At 43.6% G+C, this 22,032-nt stretch overlaps 1 protein-coding gene across 1 annotated transcript in view; it reads right to left on the bottom strand.

Annotated features, from left to right (window-relative positions):
* Positions 1–307: 307 nt before the first annotated feature.
* LOC139649874 (UPF0606 protein KIAA1549) overlaps positions 308–22,032 on the bottom strand; it is a 40,344-nt gene continuing 18,619 nt past the window's right edge. Inside the window, exons 5-24 of the mRNA XM_071526388.1 lie at positions 21,772–21,931; positions 21,242–21,372; positions 19,923–20,106; positions 19,651–19,710; positions 19,409–19,554; positions 16,507–16,684; positions 15,572–15,756; positions 13,245–13,406; positions 12,707–13,003; positions 11,105–11,340; positions 9,627–9,763; positions 8,289–8,303; positions 7,591–7,796; positions 6,833–7,062; positions 5,848–5,992; positions 4,964–5,286; positions 3,193–3,246; positions 1,961–2,109; positions 853–1,007; positions 308–544 (exon numbers count right to left, since the gene is read on the bottom strand). Of these exons, the coding sequence (XP_071382489.1) occupies positions 308–544; positions 853–1,007; positions 1,961–2,109; positions 3,193–3,246; positions 4,964–5,286; positions 5,848–5,992; positions 6,833–7,062; positions 7,591–7,796; positions 8,289–8,303; positions 9,627–9,763; positions 11,105–11,340; positions 12,707–13,003; positions 13,245–13,406; positions 15,572–15,756; positions 16,507–16,684; positions 19,409–19,554; positions 19,651–19,710; positions 19,923–20,106; positions 21,242–21,372; positions 21,772–21,931 (3,390 nt within the window). The remainder of the gene's footprint in view (positions 545–852; positions 1,008–1,960; positions 2,110–3,192; positions 3,247–4,963; positions 5,287–5,847; positions 5,993–6,832; positions 7,063–7,590; positions 7,797–8,288; positions 8,304–9,626; positions 9,764–11,104; positions 11,341–12,706; positions 13,004–13,244; positions 13,407–15,571; positions 15,757–16,506; positions 16,685–19,408; positions 19,555–19,650; positions 19,711–19,922; positions 20,107–21,241; positions 21,373–21,771; positions 21,932–22,032) is intronic.

The following is a 22,032-nucleotide window of genomic DNA, read 5'->3' as shown; positions in this document are numbered from 1 at the left end:
CTCTGAATAGTCCAGAAGCTATACCAAAAGAAAATCTCAGTCCCATGATACCGTTCCATTAACGCTGCAGTCATGGAATACTGTATCAACCAACCTGTCATGTTCACTCAGTTTTATATAAGGTTAACCACTTCAGTTAGAAATCTCCACCTCTTCATTTCAGTTTAGCAGGACTGTTTCTCTCCTGTACACGCTCAGGGACTTCCATGGGAAGCATCGTTAGGTTAGGCGAAGCAGGCAGGCGGGGTCAGTGGCATGATTGGTGGCTGGGGGGGGTTTAAGGGCTGGAGGCTGGAGGCTGGAGGCTTCAGCTGTGGTAACTGGGCACAGCTGCCTGTTTCTGGGAGAGCCGCAACAGCTCCTCCCTGATGGCCTTGATCAGGGAGGCAGAGGAGTGGGTGGGAGGGGAGGTATCCAGGGGCTCCGGGGCCGACGGGTAGCCCAGCCCGGGGGTGTCTAGGTGGGCAGGGGGCGCCGAGGGCTCCCTGATACCACTCCTGGGCATCTGGAAGATAGAGGACGAGTAGTCAGGATAGTCCAGGAACTGAGGCCAGGCAGGGTGGGAAGACACAGAAGGAGAAGAAAAGAGGGAGAGAAGGAAGAAAAAAGTTTAAGGGAAAGGAAAACAGATTGTAAGTGGCAAGTGATACAACTAGAAAGTGAGAAAGAACTAGAAAAGATTATCAGAGCAGCACGACAGTTAGAAAACTAAACATGCAAAGAATGGAGAGAACTTGAGAGGTGAAATGGGTCAAAGGATCTATAAATTTCACCAAGTTTACACAGATAGGAATCATTTCTAAGACCTTAGTCTCAACAAATATACAGCTCTGATTCAGGAGCTGGACTCACTGCGTCTCGGTCAGGTCCCACCCTGGAGAAGTTGTCGTCATGGTAGTGGTTCCAACCGACTCCTCCGTTCTGGCCTGGGGACGGCCTGCTCCCTGCTGGGTAACCATTGATCCGGCTGGACAAGCCCACCTGTGTTAGATGATGGAGCTGGGCACCTGCACATACAAGAACGCATGTACACACACACACACACACACACACACACACACAAATACATCACATCAGAGCGACCTGACACTCAATCCTCAGCAGGCCCCCTAATATACTTTGATGCAATCTCTACAGTCTGAAATGCACTCTCTGTCTCTCCTGCGCTGCGCTCCATATGGTAAATGCCAAAATCCATTTCTATTAGTGTAAGTCACATGACAGCAGCAGCAGCCTCACGCCAGCTCCTTTAATAATTCAACAGAGAGACAAGGCTCTTTCAGTTTGACAGGTTTATGGGGTGGAGGTGAGCGCTCTGGGTTAAGACACTCTCTGTATCCACAGAGAAATGCTCTGTATACAGATAATTACTAAGTTGGTTACTTAATTTGATTACTGAATTTGAAGTGGCAATACTCAAGATTCTTGTTTTTTTTATTTTGGCCACATTTTTCATGCTAAGTGGTCATTGCTGTGGCGTTTTGCACTGCACTTCCCAGAGATCACTTCACAATCAAACAGTGTCACCAGTACTGTAATGAGTTTGAGTTTGTGTAGCTTTTATTTGTCTGTTCAGCCATAGTGGCTATCACTGGTCATACTACCAAGTTCTTCTTCTGTTTATTCCAAATAAACCTCTGTTGCTGCTGCTGAAAATATTAAATGAATCCCTCCATGTGCACCAGAGGAACAGAACTGGGCATAGGCTGAATCACTGTTATGTTATATCAATCATAAATAGAAGAGCAGAGTACAAATGCAGACATTTATTTATATGAAAATGCTGCTATTACGTTAAATGAGACTGTTGGAGGTGGAAGTATGAATAAGATGTATGCAGACCATGGGCAACAGTGTGAATATAACAGTATTGGTAGGTGTGAAAACCAATCCACGTCTGTCTATGTATCTGTATATGTGTGTGTGTGTGTGTGCTTTGCTGCGCAGTTTGGTACTGTACCTGTAGTTCCCCCTACTGGTCGCGGTCTGGCAGATGAGGGCAGCTCGTCGGTGTAGAGGCCCCTGCTGGAGTACAGGCTGTCCGGTTGGAGCTGCTCCCCAGGCCCTGCTGGCTCTCCTGGCGGCAGGTAGCTAGAGCCATGGCCTTGTCTGGAACACACAGGACAATTCATTTCTGCCCCCAGTTGTACTTAGCTGTGATTTAATCAACACAACTCCTAGGACCTGAGAAATTCAAAGGAATTGATACAGTACACGGATACAGTACACCTACCATATTGCATGTGTGTGAGTGATTATGTGTAGTTCTGAATTTGCATGTTGTCCTGAATATGCCGATATATATATCTATATATGCCGATACATAATATGCTGAATATTCTTGTATGTATTTGTGTGTGTGTGTGTGTGTGTGTGTGTGTTACTGTGCGCAATATTGCCAGCAACGGGGTCGTTGGTCACTGGGTCACTACAGGACCTTGTAGGTGGTCCAAGATAATAAATGAATGATGACTTGAAATTGGTCCCATTCAGTGACAATTCTATTATGATTCTATCTACCTGATTCTATCATATTATTATGCAGATTATGTTTTGAATTTATGTTAGTGTAATCATTATGGAACAGTGATAACTATCAAATTGCAAGTTTCTCTTCATCCGTTCTCATCAGCTGTATAGTGGGTGGAATACATTTTCATGATACATTTTTTTTACTGTTTACTGTTTTCACAAGCGAGTACAAAAATCTAGCTGGCTATCCACAGCTGATGATGATGATGATGTTGGTGACAAACGTTATTATATCAGTCAAGTTTCTTTTGGTTGCTTGGCTCCCTATGAATGGACTTCCAGAAGCAAGTTGGTCAAGTTTCTGGCAGCGTGTGTGCACAGGCTTGTGTGTGTGTGAGCGTGTGTGAGTGCATGCATTTATTCAGCGTGTGTGTTTGTACCTGCGCTCTTAAACCAAACCAATAATAGGAAGAGCTAAAGCCGTTGCCACCCAGTTAAAAGACCACTGCTTGGACCTGATCCATTAAACCGATAAAAAAAAGATGATTCTCCTTTCATTATTCATGACGCCCACTGGATGGAGCTAAAGGAAAACATTCCCCCCAGTGCAGCGGTGGGAATCACGCTGTACTGATCAATATAAAGAAATGAGTGGCAAATGGATGTAGTATTTATTCATTTATACATGAATACTCAATTCTCATTGGCTGGTCTGCTCACCTCGGTATGAGGCCTTGGACTGAAGGAGGGGACAAGCCCAGCTCATTATACCTCTGCAGGGAGAGACAGAGAAATACAGGGTCAGGAAAGCTGTAAGTAAGGTGAAGTAAAAATAATGACAAAGCCTAAACTACAGGAGACTCTGTACTTGCAGTCCTATGGTGTAATCAATTTATAAAACATTCAAAACAATATGACACAGTTTACATACTGTATTGAGATATAGCAGATACAAAAATGCAATAATGCAAATAGAGCTTCGGTATTTCTCATGATTTACAAAGCAGTACTGTACCTCTTGCTATGCATATTTGGGCGGTGTTGTTTTTACCCGCTTTTGGGCATTTTGGTTTTGTTGGATATCCTGCCTTTTTTTTTTTTTTACAGTTGACCTTTCATAGCATATTAAAGCACTGAACCTGCAAAAGCGGAACCTGCAAATGGATTTTATGGCTCCACTGTTCACCGTTAAGTCTCTCTCTCTCTTTCACCTGGGGTAAACACAGCTGTAAAATGCATGAGTATGCATTTTAAGAGTATAAGGGTGTAAGGGTGGGTTTCAAATAATGAATACGACTGATATGGACAGTCATTTCATTTAGAATTTGAAACATCTGAATATAACTCTAATATATATATAAAATATTTAAATGCCAATAGTATAGATATGTGGTGTAGGTTTTCCTCACGTCCTACAATGCGCCTGAAAAATATCTCAAAGTATAAAATAACATAATTTCTATTTTCTGTTTAGAGTGTGGAACGCATTGTTGCATCTGGAAAGTACTGAAAAAAAAGAGCCATAATGCTGGCTCCATAAACTCATGTCAAACACAAGTCATCTGATTGAAATTAATCTAATCTGAGGAACAAATAAAGCAAAAAAAAAAAATAGACCTGCACTGCTAATGTAACTGCTATCTCCTAACATTTCACATTTCATTTTAGCTCAGCTGGAGAGTTCATACCCTTCAAAATTAATTTTAAATCAGAGAATGTTCTATAGATGTTTTGTCTCTTGGCAATTCTAGTTATAACAAGTATGACATATTGTGTATGCAGTCCTGCAATCCGAGCATTTGGTGTAACAAACTGTGGCACTGGATTATTGGTCTTTGCACAGTGGTAGTTTATACAGACCCCTTCCCTTGAATAAATGTCAAGTAGAAAAAAAAATAAAGCTGCACTATTGGGCTCATTATTCCAGCAGCCTGCTACAGCAGAGCACTTCTATGACCCTACCTCTCTTTGAAACCAGCCTTACATAGACAGGAGGTAATGCAAATCAAGCATATGCAGGGTATATTACTCTAGAGTCTTAAGACGCTTTGGAGAGCTGACCGGGGTTGTGAGGTCACAGCGGCACGGGGGGCAACAGATGGAGGAATCCTTAACTGATTAGTTTCCTAAGAGGACATGATTAGACCTGAACCTAGAGGTTTCATGTTGAGAAAGAGCAGAGAAAACCTGGAGAAAGGGAGGAGATAGTGAATACTAAGGACTACTTTACACCTGTCCATATATTGTTTTGGCTATTATAAAGATGAAAAAAGAGAGGCTCCATTTCTCTAGGTCTTTCCCCTGATTAGAGAGACGGACAGACCTGACTGGACACAGCTTAGAAGAACTCAATCCGGCAAAAGCTTAGAGCTTATGGAGAACCCTTTGTTATCAACTGACAATCTTCTACAGCCCAATATGAAAGCAATCTGATTTGATATAATCACTCAATTGGACCTTATAGAGGCAGTCTGGGGGTTGGCTACTCATGCCAGGGAAAGGGCCGAGAGCCGGGTAGGAGGGACCCCAGGGTCTGGGTCCGCGGGCCGGGGGGCTGGAGGCTGGGGGGTTGGTGTTGACCCCCGGGAGAGTGATCCCTGCTGTGCTGCCCTGGGAGGTGGGAGACACCAGGGCGAAGGCATCGTCCAGCAGGGAGTGCATCTGCTGCCGCGCCTCCTCGATGGAGGGCTGGGGGGGCATGTACGGGGGCGGGGGAGGGGCGTGGCTCGGAGGAGAGGACGCGGGACCCAGGAAGACGTCATCGGTAGGGGAGGGGCTCCTGGGGGGGGATCCTGGGCCTTGGTCAGGGTCCGACTGGAGCAGCACAACAAGAAGGGGTGGGGCGGTGGGAGGGGAGGGATAGGAGGAATCATCAGCTCAGTTGATAATCATTAGAATCTTACTTCAGATTATTTCTGAATTCAAATTATTTCATTATCATTATTGGTGTAAGGAGAAAAAAAACCTCTAGATCTGCTTTATGTCAGAGCACTGTTTAATACAAGAGATTCTAATCTTTTTCATGACCCAGAACAGGTATGCATTAGGCCCCAAAGACTGACTTTTAGTGAATGAAATAAAATAACAAAATTAAAATTGAAATTGATGTCTCTTTCATCTTACTCAGGACTCCCTAGGACCCTTTCAAAGACTCCTACAGGACCATGGACCCAATTTTGCGAAGCACTGGATAAATATAAGCCAAATCTGTTTCTGGATCATGTCATTAGTCTCCATTATGTTATTGCAATAACTTTAAAGTGACTGAATCTGTCCACTGGTGGGTCCCATGGAAGTTTTTGGGCATAGTGACAAAAAGCTAGAGGGAGAGAGGTTATGTGTAAGTAAATCCCACGATACTCCTGCACTACCCACCACGTAGGCCACGTTGCTGACCCCAGGGCACTTCCTGTACGTGGCTTCACTGTCATTAGAGATGAGATGGTCTTTGTCTGCGTCCGTCATGCTGCCGTTCAGCAGGTCCTTCTTCCTCTGCTTGGGGGAGCGCTTCCCTCGACCGCTGAGACACAAACAGAGAAATGTCCTCCACATTGGTAATTTGATCAGAGTATTTCTGTTTAGCTTTCTTTAACACACACACACACACACACACACAGAACAATCTAGTCAGGCCTACTGTGCAGCAATACACACCAGTACCAATTTAATTTTCATACAAAATGAAATTAGATTATGGCAGCTTGTTCCAACACCAGAAAAGTGGGCTGATATTTGAGCTAACATACACTTATTATAAGATCAAATACTGACCAGTTCCCCAAGAGCAAACAAATGCACAGTGTTCTAAAAAGCAGGTTCATCTTCCAGGCTTATCATTCAATAGAGAATCTTACTCAGGCTGTGTAAAAATGCCTGTCAACCTGATTACGGACCAACCTCATATTATTCAGCATTGTGAAAAATCAATCTAGAGTTCCACTGCCAAAATGTGTCATATCAGTGTAGGGTGCCTTCATATTATTTCTACTAAAGTGCAGCAAGTCTGAAAAAATACACTGAGACCTTCTGAGCGTTAAAATCCAAACAAATTGGTTTAGATATATCTGTGAACACATTTCTGCATTATTCAAGATCCAGAGACAGCGAGAATAAAAACTCAGTCATCAGCACAACTAGTTTTGCTATAAACAACAACAGCAGTTATGAATCTTTACAAAACAAATGCTTTTTTGCATCCACCACTTCCTCTGATATTCCAGGGTGAAACTGCCTTAGAGTGCCGATTAAGGATCAACTTTCCCACCCCAAAACCAAACCAGAAGGTGGTAAATTGTAACAATGACCCAAAATCACACTCTGGATATCCGTTCCGATATGAGCCCCCTATTTGAGCTCTCACCTTTTCTTGGGTTCCATGAAGATGGAGGGCATGTGGACGTCTGGGTCCAGGATCTTATCGATCTGCATCCGTGCCTTTTGGTAGATGCGATCCTGGTCCTTGGTGTCTCCGAAGCCGTTGGCCACGTCGTCCATGGCGGGGAAGTCGTAGTGGCCCTTTCTCTTGGCACGCAGACGGATCTTGTTACGGTGGTGCTCAATCTCCGACTTGTGCCTCAATGCCACCTGGATCTGAGGAGAAAACACAGAACTAGGGTGAGACCTGCCTCATCAGACAGTAGTCTCAATAGCACTGTCTATGCCCAGATAGGATCTGCTGTAGATGCTGGAGTTTCAACAAGCAAGATAAGAATATCGCATTTATGCTTTTGTGATTTATACATTGTACTGCTGGTGAAGAGTTACAAGACATACAGCAGCATCTGAGAATAACATTATGCCCATATTATGTCTTACACTACAAAGAAATTTGAAAAATTCAGTCAATGGGGTAGGAAAATTCCACTTATTTCCAATGCAGTTTCACTTGTTTCAACCAAGTGTCAATATCTTGAAACAATGCATAATAAGGCACAATATTCCACTAATATCAATAAAATGTCACTTGATTCAAGAAAATTCTTGAACCAAGATAAGTTGCATTGAAAACAAATTAAGTTATCTCACCCCATTAGCAGATTGTGAGGATTTTAGGACTTAGATTCATTGATTTGCTAATATGAATAGTTTTTGCCATAGAGGAGAGCAAGAAAGGCAAACCTCTTTGTTGATTTGGTTGTTGTCAGGCAGTTTGCCGTTGATGGTGGGGCTGTGCAGCGGTGGGATGGGCATGGGCTGCATGGCGATAAGCTGGATCTTGTTGGGGAGTCTCCTGCTTGCGTCTGTGGCGCGAGACATCCGGTCCACATGCTCAAAGATAGAGGCTGAGGACAGCTGCTCATCTGGACCGTTCATAGGTGGAGGACCTGAGGAAGAGAGCAGGACAGGAGTCAGGAATACAACAGGGGCCATAACACAAACTAGCCAATGCGAGTCTAAATGCTAATGTTGACATATACACCAGGGGGCAGAGCCTTTAGAAGGACTTTTTAGAACTACTGTGTAACAATCTGTATGACACATTAATCGCTTCGCTTGATTGAAATGATTATACTTTATATATGACTTAACAAAGGTTTTGAGCAAATGTTTTTGGCATGGGAAGCAATAACATCAAATGAACGCTGATGTCTATTTTCCAAAAGCTGAACTTAATTTCAAACAATGGCGTTGCCTTTGTTTGTGAGGTTGATTGTTTCCTCACTGTGATTGACAGCTCAGCAGACAGTGATGGATGGTGAGAACAAGCAGCGCACAAAGCTACCACAGAAACACACAGACAACACACAGACACACAGCTGCTGGAGGTGAAGCCTGAGCTCTATGGGGACACAGACTGAAAGAGGACAAACTCTTACCAATTCTATTCTTGCCTGCAAACCGCAATAGAAAGGAAAGAGAGTTTTACTGAGGTGAAGGGGATCAAATAAAAACAAACTGTTGAGAGAACGAATGAATCTAAGTGGGTTATCTTGACCATAAAACTGAAAGGAAGCACCCTCTTTGTTAGGAGCAGGGACTGAGTCATCAGAAAGGAAATGAATAAAAGTTTAGCACATTGAGTTCTGTCCTACGCTATTAGTGCTGTGTACATTACTAGAGACGAACAGTAAAAACAATGGAGGGGGAGAGAGACAGACAGAGAGAGAGAGAGAGAGAGAGAGAGAGAAAGAGAGAGAGAGAGAGAGAGAGAGAGAGAGAGAGAAAACAGAGAGCGGAAAACACAAGTGACTCATGTAGGAGGATAAAATTCCACGGCTGATAAAAGTTTCTCTTCTGGTCTTGTTAAGTTCATTAGTCTGAGGAGGAAATGGAAAAAACTGCCTTTGGTTGTGTTTGAAATGCTGTCAAGCAGCACAGAAATGAGCAAAAACACTCTTTAGTATATACTGTGAGCAGAGAGAAAGACGGTACATTGCATAATGCTGTGCGTGTCTCATATACAATCCACTGTACTTATAAACATTGTTGGAGTGTGGTGCGTAAACAGTGTCGTCAGCGGACAAGCAGAGATTTATCAAGAACACAGACAGAATAAAGATGAGCTCAGATAAAATAGGCCTTGTATGGAGAGTGCGTATCGCCTATCTCCTTGGAAAGCAGGCCACAGCAGAGCTACAGCCGCAGAATTCAGAAGGGAAGGGACGAGAGTTCAGTGCAGACGCCATTCCTCTGTGGGTGAGTCAGGTTGTAGTCTGTGTGCCTGGCTGCCTCTGGCTCAGTCTCAGTCTGTACACACACGGCACGTAGGCTCAGAGTGGCACTGCAGGCTTGAATCTATCAACAAGCTGTCAGATGGAGTAACTACAGCTATTCTTTCTCTTATTCCTTCCTCTCTCCGCCCTCTGGCCTCTCTCTTTGTCCAGTGCACAGCGTTTCTGCCAGTCGTTTCTTCTGCCTTTCTCTGTTCCTCTCTGCAGTCTTGCTTTGCCACTGCTTGGGTCAACTCTTTCTCTATGCTCTTTCTCTGCTCCTGCTGTCATCCCTTTGCTGCCGCGATGCTGTCATCGCTTTCTGTCATTTTCCATCACTTCCCAGCTTCCCCTGCCCTCCGTCTGGCTCTCTTGTCCGTCATTCCATGCCTGCGTGAGTTGCTCTCTCTTTCTTTCTTTACCCCCCCCCCCCCACACACACACACACACACACCCGCTCTCTGTGTTTGGAGGGGTGATGTGAGCGTTGCCAAGGCCACTTGCCATTTAAAACATTGATGGGGATCTTGCGGGCCTGCTTGCTGTCGCTGGGCGTGGCGTGGGCTCTCAGGTTGTCCTCCGTCGATTCCCGCTCGCTGGAACGGTCGCTCACCACTGAGTCACCGTCTGACGGGGAGATCCTGCCCAGAAAACACACACTTACATGAATAATAGAAACCCAAGAACACACTAACACACTAAAATGCAATGCATAATCAAAATGGAGCTCCTTTACAGAAGGGTTACATCTGGAAGGATTTCTCCTTAGAAATGATCACTTGTGATTTGAAGCTAATAGTGACAAATGCCGAAAAATATTTCCATTGATAGAATGATTAAATTCCTAATGAAATTGTACAAGGCCAGCTGTCAAGAGAGGAAAAATAAGCCAATATCAAAGCCTCATTCCAATAATGACTTGTGTAATGGGCTATATTAGTGACAGCAGTTCATCAATGCATTAAGCACTAACTGCCGTACTAACATTTCAGTGTCATCTATTCTCTATTAGCTAGAGCAATTAGTGAAGAGGGAGGTGTTAGTAATGGTGCATATATTGTTCTCTGAAATACTTCTGTCAAAATTACAGATTGGAAATGCCTCTATGATTTAAGCCTGGCTGTGATGCCAGTAATTCTCTTATACTGTAGATAGTAAATATGTGATTGTCTTTTCTATTACATTGTGACACTGTCTATCCATATACACCAATTTGAAATGTTTAAAGTTAGGTTTAGGGCACAAGTGAGATAGAACTTAACTCTTAACTGAGTAAACTTAATGTTCAGCCTACTCTTACATACATGGATTTTGAACAATAGATGAAAAAACATGTAATAACTGAGTATTAACAATAACCACATATCATTGATGTCGGCTTTCTGTGATACAATACAAGACCAAAGCAGCAGTGGTCCTGATATCATGCTGTATGTGGCACTAGATAGAAGGAAAAGCCCTCACCGCCTAGTGCATCAATAATTGATCTGAGGCTCTGTCAAGAGCTTTTGTCTGACTGACTGACTGTCCCTACTGAGGTAACTCAAAAAACAGAGCAATGAAGTAAAATATAAAATATTTAAATCAATATGTAAAAATCTATATCTAGGACAGGATTAAAAAGAATTAAGCACATCTACAAGTCTTGACCGGGTGCTGGATATAAAGTAGGAGAAAAAAAATCACACATGTATGAATGTAAATGTTTCATATTCCATGCATGGTCTTCGACTGGCATGATACATTGTATTTTGTTGCCTGAAGCCCATAATTGGTTGAAACACCGCATAAAAATGGAGCATTACTGCAGTGTCTGTGTACGTTTTCTCTTTTCTATATTATGCAATACCTACTGGCATAACCTAGGAACACCCTAATGGAATTTAATGCTTTCATTTTTTCATGTATTTATTTGGATACTCCATCAACTGTTGCCCAGGCTGAAGTTTGTCCTCCTGGGCTGCACTACCAGCAGCACTGACCTTCCTCGTCTTCGACCGCTGCGGGACACCTTGGTGGAGGAGATGGAGGTCTTGGACTTGGGGGTGAGGATCTCCCCATTCTCAGAGGGACTGAGCCCGTCTTTAATGGCGATGGAGAGGGGTCCGGGGCCGGGCCCAGGCGGGGCAGACTCCTGGATCACCATGACGTCATCCTTACTGTGCTGGCCCAGGTGCAGCTTGGCAAAGTCAAAGCCCTTCACACTGGGAGCCTGCAGCTGAGGGGAGAGGTAGAACAGAACAGGAAAAAAGGAGAGGGGAGGAGGGGGGGAAGAGAGGAGGAATAAAGAGTTGTAAGACATGGAAAAGGAAGGTAGATAGATGTATCACAGTTAGAAATAACAGCGGTGAGAGAGGGAGCGAGAAGAACAGCAGGAAATATTATTTACTTAATGGTGAAAGTCTGGACTAGATTCGGGGGGTCAAATGTGCAGCAAACACAAGTTCAGACAGAGACAAGCCAAGACAGTTGCACTGCAATTCCCCAAAGACCAAGAGAGGTGAGAGGGTGAAGCGACAGATAGATAGATAGATAGACGGGTAGAGCATAAGTAACTAGGCTACGCTGAATGACTGATGGATGGATGGTCAGCAGGGAGACTCAGACAGACAAGCATTAATGAATAAAGAGAGAGAAAGAGAGAGAATGTGAGAAAGAGTGAGAGAGAGAGACAGAGAAAGAGAGAGAGAGAGAGGGAAGGGGGGAAACATTGAGCTGTCTGCTGTCCTTTGAGGAGGTGGGGGATGGAGGCTGGGGGGAGGAAGCAGTGAGAGCACTTGAGTGCGAAGCCTCAGGGACTTTCCAACAGCACAGGAGTAAACAGAGAATGTCAGATCTGAGCGTGTGTGTCCTTGCTGCAGTTAGCATAACTCTGGTCCTCTGATACTGAAATGTGGTATCAAGAGAAGATGCTAAACAAAAAGATGACATTTTCTGTTAATTAATTGAATTATATGTACACTCACTTTGAATATACTGCACTTTTGATACTGGTGCAAGACACATGGCTTATGAGAGGCTTGTCGGTATAAAACGCTAATCCAGTGTGAGGCTTGTCAGTATAAAACTGCTGATCCAGTGTGTGTGTGTGTGTGTGTGTGTGTGCTGCTCTGGTCTCACTATCCGCAGCATATAAACAATAAACAAGGACCAGCCTTTGAAAGGGAAAGCAATGCAAATTGCTCCTGCAGGGATGCTAAGGCTGGTTTCATTATAATTAACACAGCAAACACACATCTAGTGCTATCTCGCACACGTTCTATTCACTAATTACTACTTTAGCCTGGTCAAATGGTGGACTGGGGAATCACTCACACACCAGCAGATGATACAGGCCAACTGATGTCAGTAAATCTATGACTTTACATCACAGTGATTGTTATATCTAGTTGAGGATCTATAGGCTATAATCACATCCAAAAATAATGCTGCACAGGATGATGGCCATTTAAGTGCACAGTAAATCCACCCCATGTCTATTATAATACGATGTGGTGGATTTTCTGTCTGGTCATCATAATCTGTGTCCTAAATGTCCACTAATGCTAACAAACACTGGTCTCTATGGCTACTGTACATTATACCTCCGCCTTGGCTTTCCGCCCTTTTGATATTGCTTTCTTTTTCTCTTCTTCCTTCTTTGCCTCCTCTCTTTTCTTCAGCATTACCCTCTTCTCCTGTCCTGTGTTCTTCTCTGCTTGCTTTCCTTTCCTTTTCATTTTCTCCTTTTCTTCATCCTCTTCCTCCTCCTCCTCCTCCTCCTCATCCTCTTCTTCTTCTTCTTCTTCTTCTTCTTCTTCTTCTTCTTCTTCCTCCTCCTCCTCCTCCTCTTCTTCCTCCTCAGTGCTCATACTCTGTTTGCCCTTGGCAACTATTGGTCTCTGAGTGGAAGCAGTCGTGGATAGGAGGAACATTTTAAACTGATGAATTAAATTTGCACAATGCTAATGTCTCTTTATACTACAGTTCTCCTAAAAACTCACAAAAACTGGACTACTAACTTGAATTCCACTCAACAAAGTGCTTTACATGATTATATTTGAATAATTTCTATTGAACAACTACTCTTCAGACTACACACACACAACCTAAGTCTACAAACCACCAGCCACTGCTCTGTACCTTCCCCCCTTTAACCTCTTCTTCTTCCTCTTCTTCTTCCTCATACTCCTCCTCTTCCTCCTCATACTCCTCCTCTTCCTCCTCACTAAACTCTATAACCTTCTTAGTTGGAGGGAGTGTCTGGGGAAGAGGGGTCCTTGACTCTCTGAATGAGGTAGCAGACTGTGTTGAGACGGAGAGAGGAGTGGTGTTAAGTGACAGATGATTGTGTTAAGTAGAGAGGGCAGGCTAAATGCTAGATGCCTCTGCACATTAGAGCTTAGATTCATTGCATCAGCCCAGTGTGGGGGGTTTAGTTCACAGCTCCGCTCAACCAAAAAAGAAGGTGGAGGGCAATGTAAGCCAGACAAACATATGGATCAAACAGGATAAGATATGGAAAGCTGGAATGATACACGACACCCACAAATAGCCAAGTTGTTATTCAGCCTATAAAGCAATCAATACAGTTCTGAGTGGATCCAAGTGATATTTCTGTGTTAGCTAGATTTAGCGATGAAAGAGTTACTGGTGATCTGGCTGTGAAGTGCTACAGTGGGAGCAGCCGAGAGACAAGAACACTGCTGGTGTGTGTTAGTGAGACAGAGAGTCAATTACTGCTGTACCACAGAGAGCGCAAAGCTCTCTGGTATTAGTGCTGGTCAGTGCAGCAAGGTAGAGATGCCCCACTCCACTGCATTCACCCTATCACGACTCAGCACATCTCTCTTTAACGGGATACCAGTGTGTCCTTTACATTCATTTAGCTGTGGTGCCCACCATAGTTGCCCCCACAGCTAGAAACATAAAAAGACAATGAACATTCACCATATGTAAATATCCAAATAAGAGCAATTCATAAACTGCAACACATATTGGAACTGATCCTGGAATGGGTCCAGGTGCAAACCAAAATTATGTCCCCACCCCTAATATCGACAAAGAATCCTACAAACACACTTAAAATCTTGGGCTTGTTTGTTAGTATTGTTTGCTAATTTCGATAATAAATGAGCACTACTAGCTGCAGTATGTGCCAAGTGCATGGGTCACTGGTAAACAGCAGAACATAACTCAATGTCTCATAAGTCATTGTAAAGTGATTACATGTGCTCGACCTTTAATTCTCTAATAAACAAGCTGCTGTGTCTCTAGTGCATTGATGATCTTTTCAGCAACACTGTATAGCAAGACTGTATAGAATGTCCTTCCATTGTTGATCAAACATGTTACATTGATCAGGATTTCTGAGGTGCCTCATTGACAAAACAGAGCAAAATTAACACTTTAGCCAAGTGTCATTCCAGGGTGAAAAAGGAATATGTGCTTAAAAAGTGAGAGGCGATAACAGAGAAAGACGGGGAACAGCCTCAGCAGAGCCAAACGGCAGATGAATCTCTGCTCCGAGGGGCGGTAGAAAGAAAGGAGAAATAGCTGCCAAAACAAATTGAAAACACAATGCGGTAGGCAGGGAGAGAAGTGTGAAAAGGATTGTAAGTGATATAGTGGGTGTTGAGGCAATACTGTATTCCTGACAGACGGAGGGATGGCTGTTGCGCAAGGTTGTTAGTGTTTAAAGCGTATGAGTACACAGACAACACAGACAATAGTTGTAAAAAGATCAAAGCATGAGACATGAAATCAGCTGGTTAAAAGGGTCTAAATAAAATAAAAGACATCGCAACATCATAGGTTCAAATCCAGCTCATGTCCTTTAACAACATTCTCCATTGCGATCATTAAAGTTTCTCCAATCTAATCTAAAAGAAAGGACGATTAAGAATAAGCATAGATTCTGTAGAGTCCCACAACACATTCATGGCAATGACATATACACCTAATTAATTAACAGTTTATTTGAATGTGATCTCAGCTCTCTGGCTTTCTTGATAGCTTATAACATATTACATACTTACATATAAGCACTGCTTATATGCAAGTCATGAAATATTCATAATTGAGGTCCAATTATAACAATGATAGACTTTTACTTTTATTAAGTAGACATTGCTCAATAAAGATCAAACATGATTTAAATGATTTTCTGTACACTGTGATGAGGACTGATAGCACACAGGTGAGATGTTGGCAAGACTGATCTCTCCCTAATACAGGCGTGTTGGACTGGAATAACATGGATTTTTAACTGTTCCAAAATAGACTAGTCAGTGAATAAGTTTTGTCACAAAGAAGAATTGCCTTGGTACAAATACGAGAGCTGAACAATGAGCAGCTTAATGAACAAAAGGGGGGATTGAGGCAGAAATGGCTTTGAAACACTGATACAATGGAGGCTTGGTCGGACACTGGCCAGCCCTGATTGTCTGTCCTCTCTGTCCCCTCCCTACCTTCTGTCTCTGCTGAATGGAGGTCATGGCGTCCGGCTGGAACTCCAGCTTGTCTGTCCGACACAGCTTCCAGTAGAGGATGGAGATGATGACGACGACCACCAGAAGGGGAATCACCACCCCGATGATGATCCACAAATTGTTGTTCTCGGTGTCGGAGGGTGAGGAAGCCACCTTCTCCACAGCTAGAGAGGGAGAGGGAGAGAGAGAGACAGAGAGAGATAGAGAGACATGCACAGATGTAAAATAATAATATAGGTATTAGGTATGTGCATGAGTTAATTAACTAATTATGTGTATGTGGTTCAAGTTGTCAAGAATACCCTTTCATTCTCTTTAAGCCTATTCACAGACACCTTGAGGATGGTATGCTACGCACGCAATATCTTTGGACTGTTGGCTGCTGGCTCTTGTCTTACTGCTATAATCTTCAAAACAGACCTTCGTTAATCTTAATTAGCACTCATTTCATCCCCTGGGAAAGTGCCATAAGAGAACACAGTGAGAGCAGGGACAGCACTCCCCCGCGGGCCACTCATTAGGCCTTCATCCCTTGTTTGGATATTTAATGAGGAACACAGGCTTTCGGTACAGTGCGTGTAAGGAGAGGTAATTAACTCAAATGCTGCTATAAATATACAAGCACACACAGAGTGAGCAATTACCTTGCATCCCATTTTTGAACACATTCTTTTTTTTTATGATTAGGAGCTTGTCAACAGTGGGACACACGGCATGTCAATGGTGAGCACTGCATCCAGAGCAGCAGCCCCGGAGCTGGCAGGGACTCAGTGTCTTGCTCAAGGACACTTCAGCATGGTGCATGCTTGTCCTCCATTTAAATGACAGCTTCCCTACTCACTACGTCACTTGGCTGCCCCAAATGTCGAGGTGATGAACGATGAGTTATCCGCTATGTCAGAGGTACTACTCACGCTGTGCCAGGACGCCCTGGACACGATATCCCAGGACAATGGCAGCCCTTTGAACGTCCAGGCTGTTGAGCAGGTTCGCCGTTTGGACCGCAGGCAGCCTCTGGCCACTGGGACCCTCCACAAAATACACCGTCTCCAGGGGGTAGTCCGCACCCACCAGCCGGCTCGTACTCACCACCTGGGAGTTGGAAGGTACAGCATACGGTGTAAGATAGGTTTGGGCTCCTTACACCAGGTTAAGCGTCTTTGTGCAGCAGCTTTGGATACAAGCGTTTTCCAGTCCTGCCAGCTTTGTGAAGCTCACAACGTATACTCTAGTTTGAGACTGTCACAGAGATGTTGATTCAATTTTGTGGTCATTTTTGAGTTCACAGTTTAGTGGTGTGCCCATTTGGCATACGTTTTCATGGTTTTTGAATCTTTTCCCCCTGCAACATTAATAATTTATTGTGACTGACCACCTGAAATTTGGGCACCAACTATATGGCCTCTTTGGAACTGTTAGTTCCATGGTGCCTCATGTTGCTTTGAAAACTCATATAAAAGTGGCGATTGTCTCACCTTGTTAAAGCTGACAAATACTGCCAATTGGCATTTAACTTAATATGACTCTCCAGCGCAGCTGCCTTTGTAATTACTTCAAATCCTTTCATGAGATGTTTCCATTATTTTGTCCACCCCTTTTATGTATGCAAAGGTCCACACACACACATAAATACACACACACACACACACACCATACACAGACACGCAGAACAAACTGAACACCCGTGACACATGTTTATTTGCTTTCTGTACTCCCATTAGAGCAGTCATTGTGTTTAAATATTGCTCCATGTAGTCTAATACGTCTCTCTGTGTGTGCAGTCCCCCTCTGGGTGCCCTGAGGCACAGTACAGTCTGCTGTCTGCATTACTGGAAAGAGTAAAGCGCAGGTCATGCCTGGACTGACACAGAAAAACGACTGGGCAGGCTCCCTCATCCAGGGTTTAATCCGGTCCCTGCAGGGTTATTAGAGTGGAAAAATGCCAGTGTGTGTGTTATTGCACGACCCCACCTCAGCCTCCTCTTTTATCTGTCCAGGCTGGTTCATAAGGTATTCTCACAGGTGACAACACCGCACTGATTCTGTCATGACAGACTAAGGCATCTGGTGTGAGAATTGTGTGTGCGAGAGAGACAGAGAGAGAGAGAGAGAGAGAGAGAGAGAGAGAGAGAGAGAGGATTCTTCACTAGTTCAGACACTGTCAGTGTGAGCCACCTCACTCTCATTATATCCGACAGACACTCAAAGACGAGTGCCTTTGAAATGCAAAAAGAAAAACAAAAGCCCAAACTAGGCTTCCTCCACGACAGCACTTCCTATCGAGGCTGGAAGGAACATAAGCACATAATCAGCTTCTATGGGTAATAGGCATTCATATTCATGAATCTGAAAAAAAAACAGCATTTTGAAAGGTAGAAAGGATGTCAGGGCCTAAAATTAGAGATCTAATCATAGCACAGAGACCGACACTAAAGGTTCACCACTAATATAGTCTCCGTTTTCCCAAATTGCCCTGTGGGTTTTCTGTAGGCAACGATGCGGGAGGCAGAAAGGTCAGACTGAGTAAGGTTGCTACTCAGCCATGGATGATATTTATCACTCTGACAGCCCCCCAGTCTAAAGACCACCACATGCACTCAGACTTCATGAGGCCAGATAAAATATACATCTCTCCTCTCTCCTTGTAAATCTCTCTTCCTCTCTTTTTTTCTGAGCCTCTTGCTCTCCCTATTTCCCTGAATTCTGAATCTTCCGCCTGCCCTGTCTCTCTCTGTCTCTCTCACTCTGCCCCATTAATATCTACTTCCTTCTCAACAACAGAGACAGACGTCTTTGAGTTTATAATCACCCCAACTGCAGCGTACAGACAGAGATAGAGAAACAATTAATAATTGATCTGCTCTTAGCAGCTCTGTAGCTCACAGGAGCCATCAAGTAACATGACCAGAGAGAGGAGGAAGAGGAGAAAGAACAGGGGACTTATGAGGTTGTGGTCTTTGAGTGGCTCGCCCTGGGCTGAATGGGATGCTGTTGCCATGGAGACATAGCCCTATCCTGTGCCCTCAGAGCTGCGCTGAGCAGGTGCGGAGCGAACCCACAAAAGGCAGAGCCTGATTAGTAAAGCAGTAAGGCTTTCAGCGGCTACAAACACTGCAAGGCTCACATAATGAGCCTTCAGTACTCGGGCTAGGCAGTCAGAGAGAGCTTGCACCAGGGAATAATGATATAATTGGTGCAAGGAAGGCAGCTTTTTCCAGATTTAGTGAGTAATCCATTAACAAACTTCCAATTGAAGAGTTGTGAAAGTTATATTGTGCAATTGGTTGGGGATTGCATGGGAGTTTTTCCTTGTATGCATTGGGGATCTGAGGCTGGTGGTGCCAGGTAGGATAGGTTATGTAGAATAGGTAGGGTGTTATGTCCTGCTATAATCTGTTTTTGTGTTTCGTGCTCCTATATCATTCTGTTCTATGGTTGATTGTGGATCAGTTAGATTTAGCTAGGCTCATTCTCTGTAGAGTCACTTGAGACATACTTGTGATAAAGGGCTATATAAATAAACAAACTTGAACTTGATTGATAAGTAATTCCAGTTACAAGGGATTCTATTTTATACTATTCCACAGAGCCTTGTTGCAAGCATATCTTGAACAAACAGCCACACTCCCATGTCCATCTTAACAATTGTTTTCCTTTAAAACAAGTGTAAAATTCTGCCAATGGGGTGAGATAATTTTGAGACTAAACAACTTCGAAGCTTCATAGTTTTGCAGTGTATAGCATATTGTCCAAAGACTACGCAGCAGTGAATACAAATATTGAGCAGAGTACTGAATGAATCTACAGGTACAGTACCTGGACACTGTTGTTGCCTACGTTGGTGGCTCTTTTAACACGCCTGACTGATCCCATTGCTTCCCCCAGTAACAGGGCCAGACGGCGCTCCATCTTGGCCTGGAAGGTCCGTTCACCCACTCTCTGGTCCAGCACACCCAGGACCACTACATACACAGAGAAGCAGAAATAAGTCGTTTTAGTAAGTAGTAAAAAGCAGTTTTAGCAGCATTTCACAATTCAAAGAGTAGAAAACATCATACCTGTTCTCACCCAGGAGGAGCGAAGCAACTGGGTGGTGTTCAACTCTGGATAATGGAATGCTATTGGAAAAGAGGAGAGGATGGTGTATCATTAGAGTAAAAGTTAAACCGAATTCCCCATAAGTGCGGACCTGAATGGAGGCTATTGACAAGATCAGAAAACACAAGCTATTGGAGACAAAAAAGGAGACACAACAGCTATCACTGTCATCATAATGAAGTGGATATATGTAGATGGCTAAAATATAGTGAGACAACCCTATGGGACTCACGCTCAGCAATCTGCAGCACAGGGAAGCCCATGTAATAGCTGAACTCCACCATGGTGAGCTTCATCAGAAAGTTGCTGACCTCTGACCCCATCAGATAACCCCTGGTGCCACGAACGGCGAAGGTGATGTCCACCGGCTCTCTGGCTAGACGTTGCTTAGGAACAGCCATGGTAATGTTTACAATCTGAAACACAGTTAGTGCAGTTAGTGCAGTTCAGTGGACAGACAATTTCACAACATACAAATTTACAATAAATTCGCAAAATACATTTTCCATACAATTGTTTCTGAAAAGTGTGGTTGTGTCTTAAAAAACGTTATAGTGAAGTTTACAATCTGAAAATCTTTGGCTTCAATAATTGGCAAGGACACAAGAATGGACAGTTTGGCCTAGGGAACAGTTTGCTAGTTGTTCATAAAACATCATTTTCCATGCAGTAATAAATTCTTGATCTAATCCTTTCATTTATTCCAACTAAAAGAGACTTGTATACTACAGGCATCAGTGTAATAGGATTATCTGAAACTCTAGGCCAACACAAAAGTCTGGTTTATAAAAGTGAAGTCCAATAACCACATAGCCAAATAAGCTCTTTCTTAACCAACAGTAAGCTTCTTTAATACTCAACAACTAGAGCATGAATCTGAATCAATAAAACCAAACTGGTAATTTGGGTCTTGAAGTGACCAGTGATTTTAATAGACTGCTTTGCCCCAGACTCCCCAGGCCACCACTGAGTTTGTATTACTGCAGCCCCACTCACATAGTCATTTATTTCTGTCACTACTCCTTTCCTGAAATCCAAAAGCCTCAACAATTGTAATTAAATAGAACAGCTCCTGCTTGCTGAGCTTTTCCCCAATCCAATCAAAGCTAGCCTATACTGCAGCAATCACAGTCCTCCGCTGGTGCAACGACTGGAGGCAGTCTGAGTTCATCTTAGTCAGCGAACGAGCCGGTCATATAGGGACGTCATAAGCTTGCTTGCACAAACAGCATAGTGACCCAGTTTTGTGCTAATTTCTTTCTCACAAAAATAAACTAGTCTTCCCATTGCCAGAGTTAGTTCCAAAATGTTATGCTGCTTTTAAGGGAATCTAATGGTTCAGCTAGCTGCCGGTCTTCAGCAGGAACAAATACCTGAGATTAACACCTCAGACAGAAAAAGGCTATGATTAAGAATAAAGTAAGACCTAATGAAAACATCCCAGTTGAAGCTTTCGTTTTGTGAAACAACTGTCTGCTAGTTGTGGTGTGTGCAGTGCAGGCTGCTCGAGCCCAGAGCTTCTCATGTTTCCCTCCCTCCCGCTCCACTCACATGCACTGTGAAGTTAGTTGACTGCTGCGAGCGCCGACGCACTTCTGCAAAAGCCATGGTCAGGCCTTTCTCAATGCGCTCGCTGAAGTTGCATACCCGCATGTCTATGTGGCTGGGCACAAACTGTAGCACTGCACAGAGGGATGACAAGGAGAGTTTTAGAGCTGGTTCTAAAAAACACATTTATGCATACTGACTGTAATCACACCTGTGATCCTGCATTAGTAGTCACTGTAGAAGTCACACCACATTGCATCTATCCTGCATTAGTACTTCAAGGTGAAACAACAGCATGCAAATGTTGTTACATGTGTATGGTGACAAATTACACACTATTCACAATGTCAATTATGAAAGGACACTGGACAAATTATTTTGCATATTATATCCTCTTTTGCTCTGTACATTTACCAAAGTAAAGGGTTATCATGTCAAAAACAAAGGGTTATCATGAAATGTTAAAGGTTGATGGTTCAGGGCCCCTGGATTTAGACAAGTTTGAAAGACAGCTTTGTTTGTGGGCCGTTTACCTGAGTGGACTTGGTATTTATGGTCCGGGATGGTCCAGCTGGGAGACACAGACAGAAAGCGGCGTCCAGACCTTCGTAGGGCGTTGATGACAGATATGGCCGTGTACACAACTGGACCAGATACCACCCGAAATACAAACTTAGGAGGGGGGTCCACAACCTTCACAGACACAACAAAGACATATGCTATAATAACACAAACAGATAAGAGTCCTTCATCCTTATTTAAATGGGTTGTGTTACATAAACAGCAGATAGCGT

This window comes from Centroberyx affinis, unplaced genomic scaffold, assembly GCF_046629955.1.
Source record: "Centroberyx affinis isolate AG114_WGS23_722 - 3 ecotype Tasmania unplaced genomic scaffold, CSIRO-AGI_Caff_v1 ptg000111l_1, whole genome shotgun sequence".
NCBI classification, from domain to species: domain Eukaryota; kingdom Metazoa; phylum Chordata; class Actinopteri; order Beryciformes; family Berycidae; genus Centroberyx; species Centroberyx affinis.
Note: the sequence above shows the minus strand (reverse complement) of the source record. Positions and strands in the feature narration are given on the sequence as shown.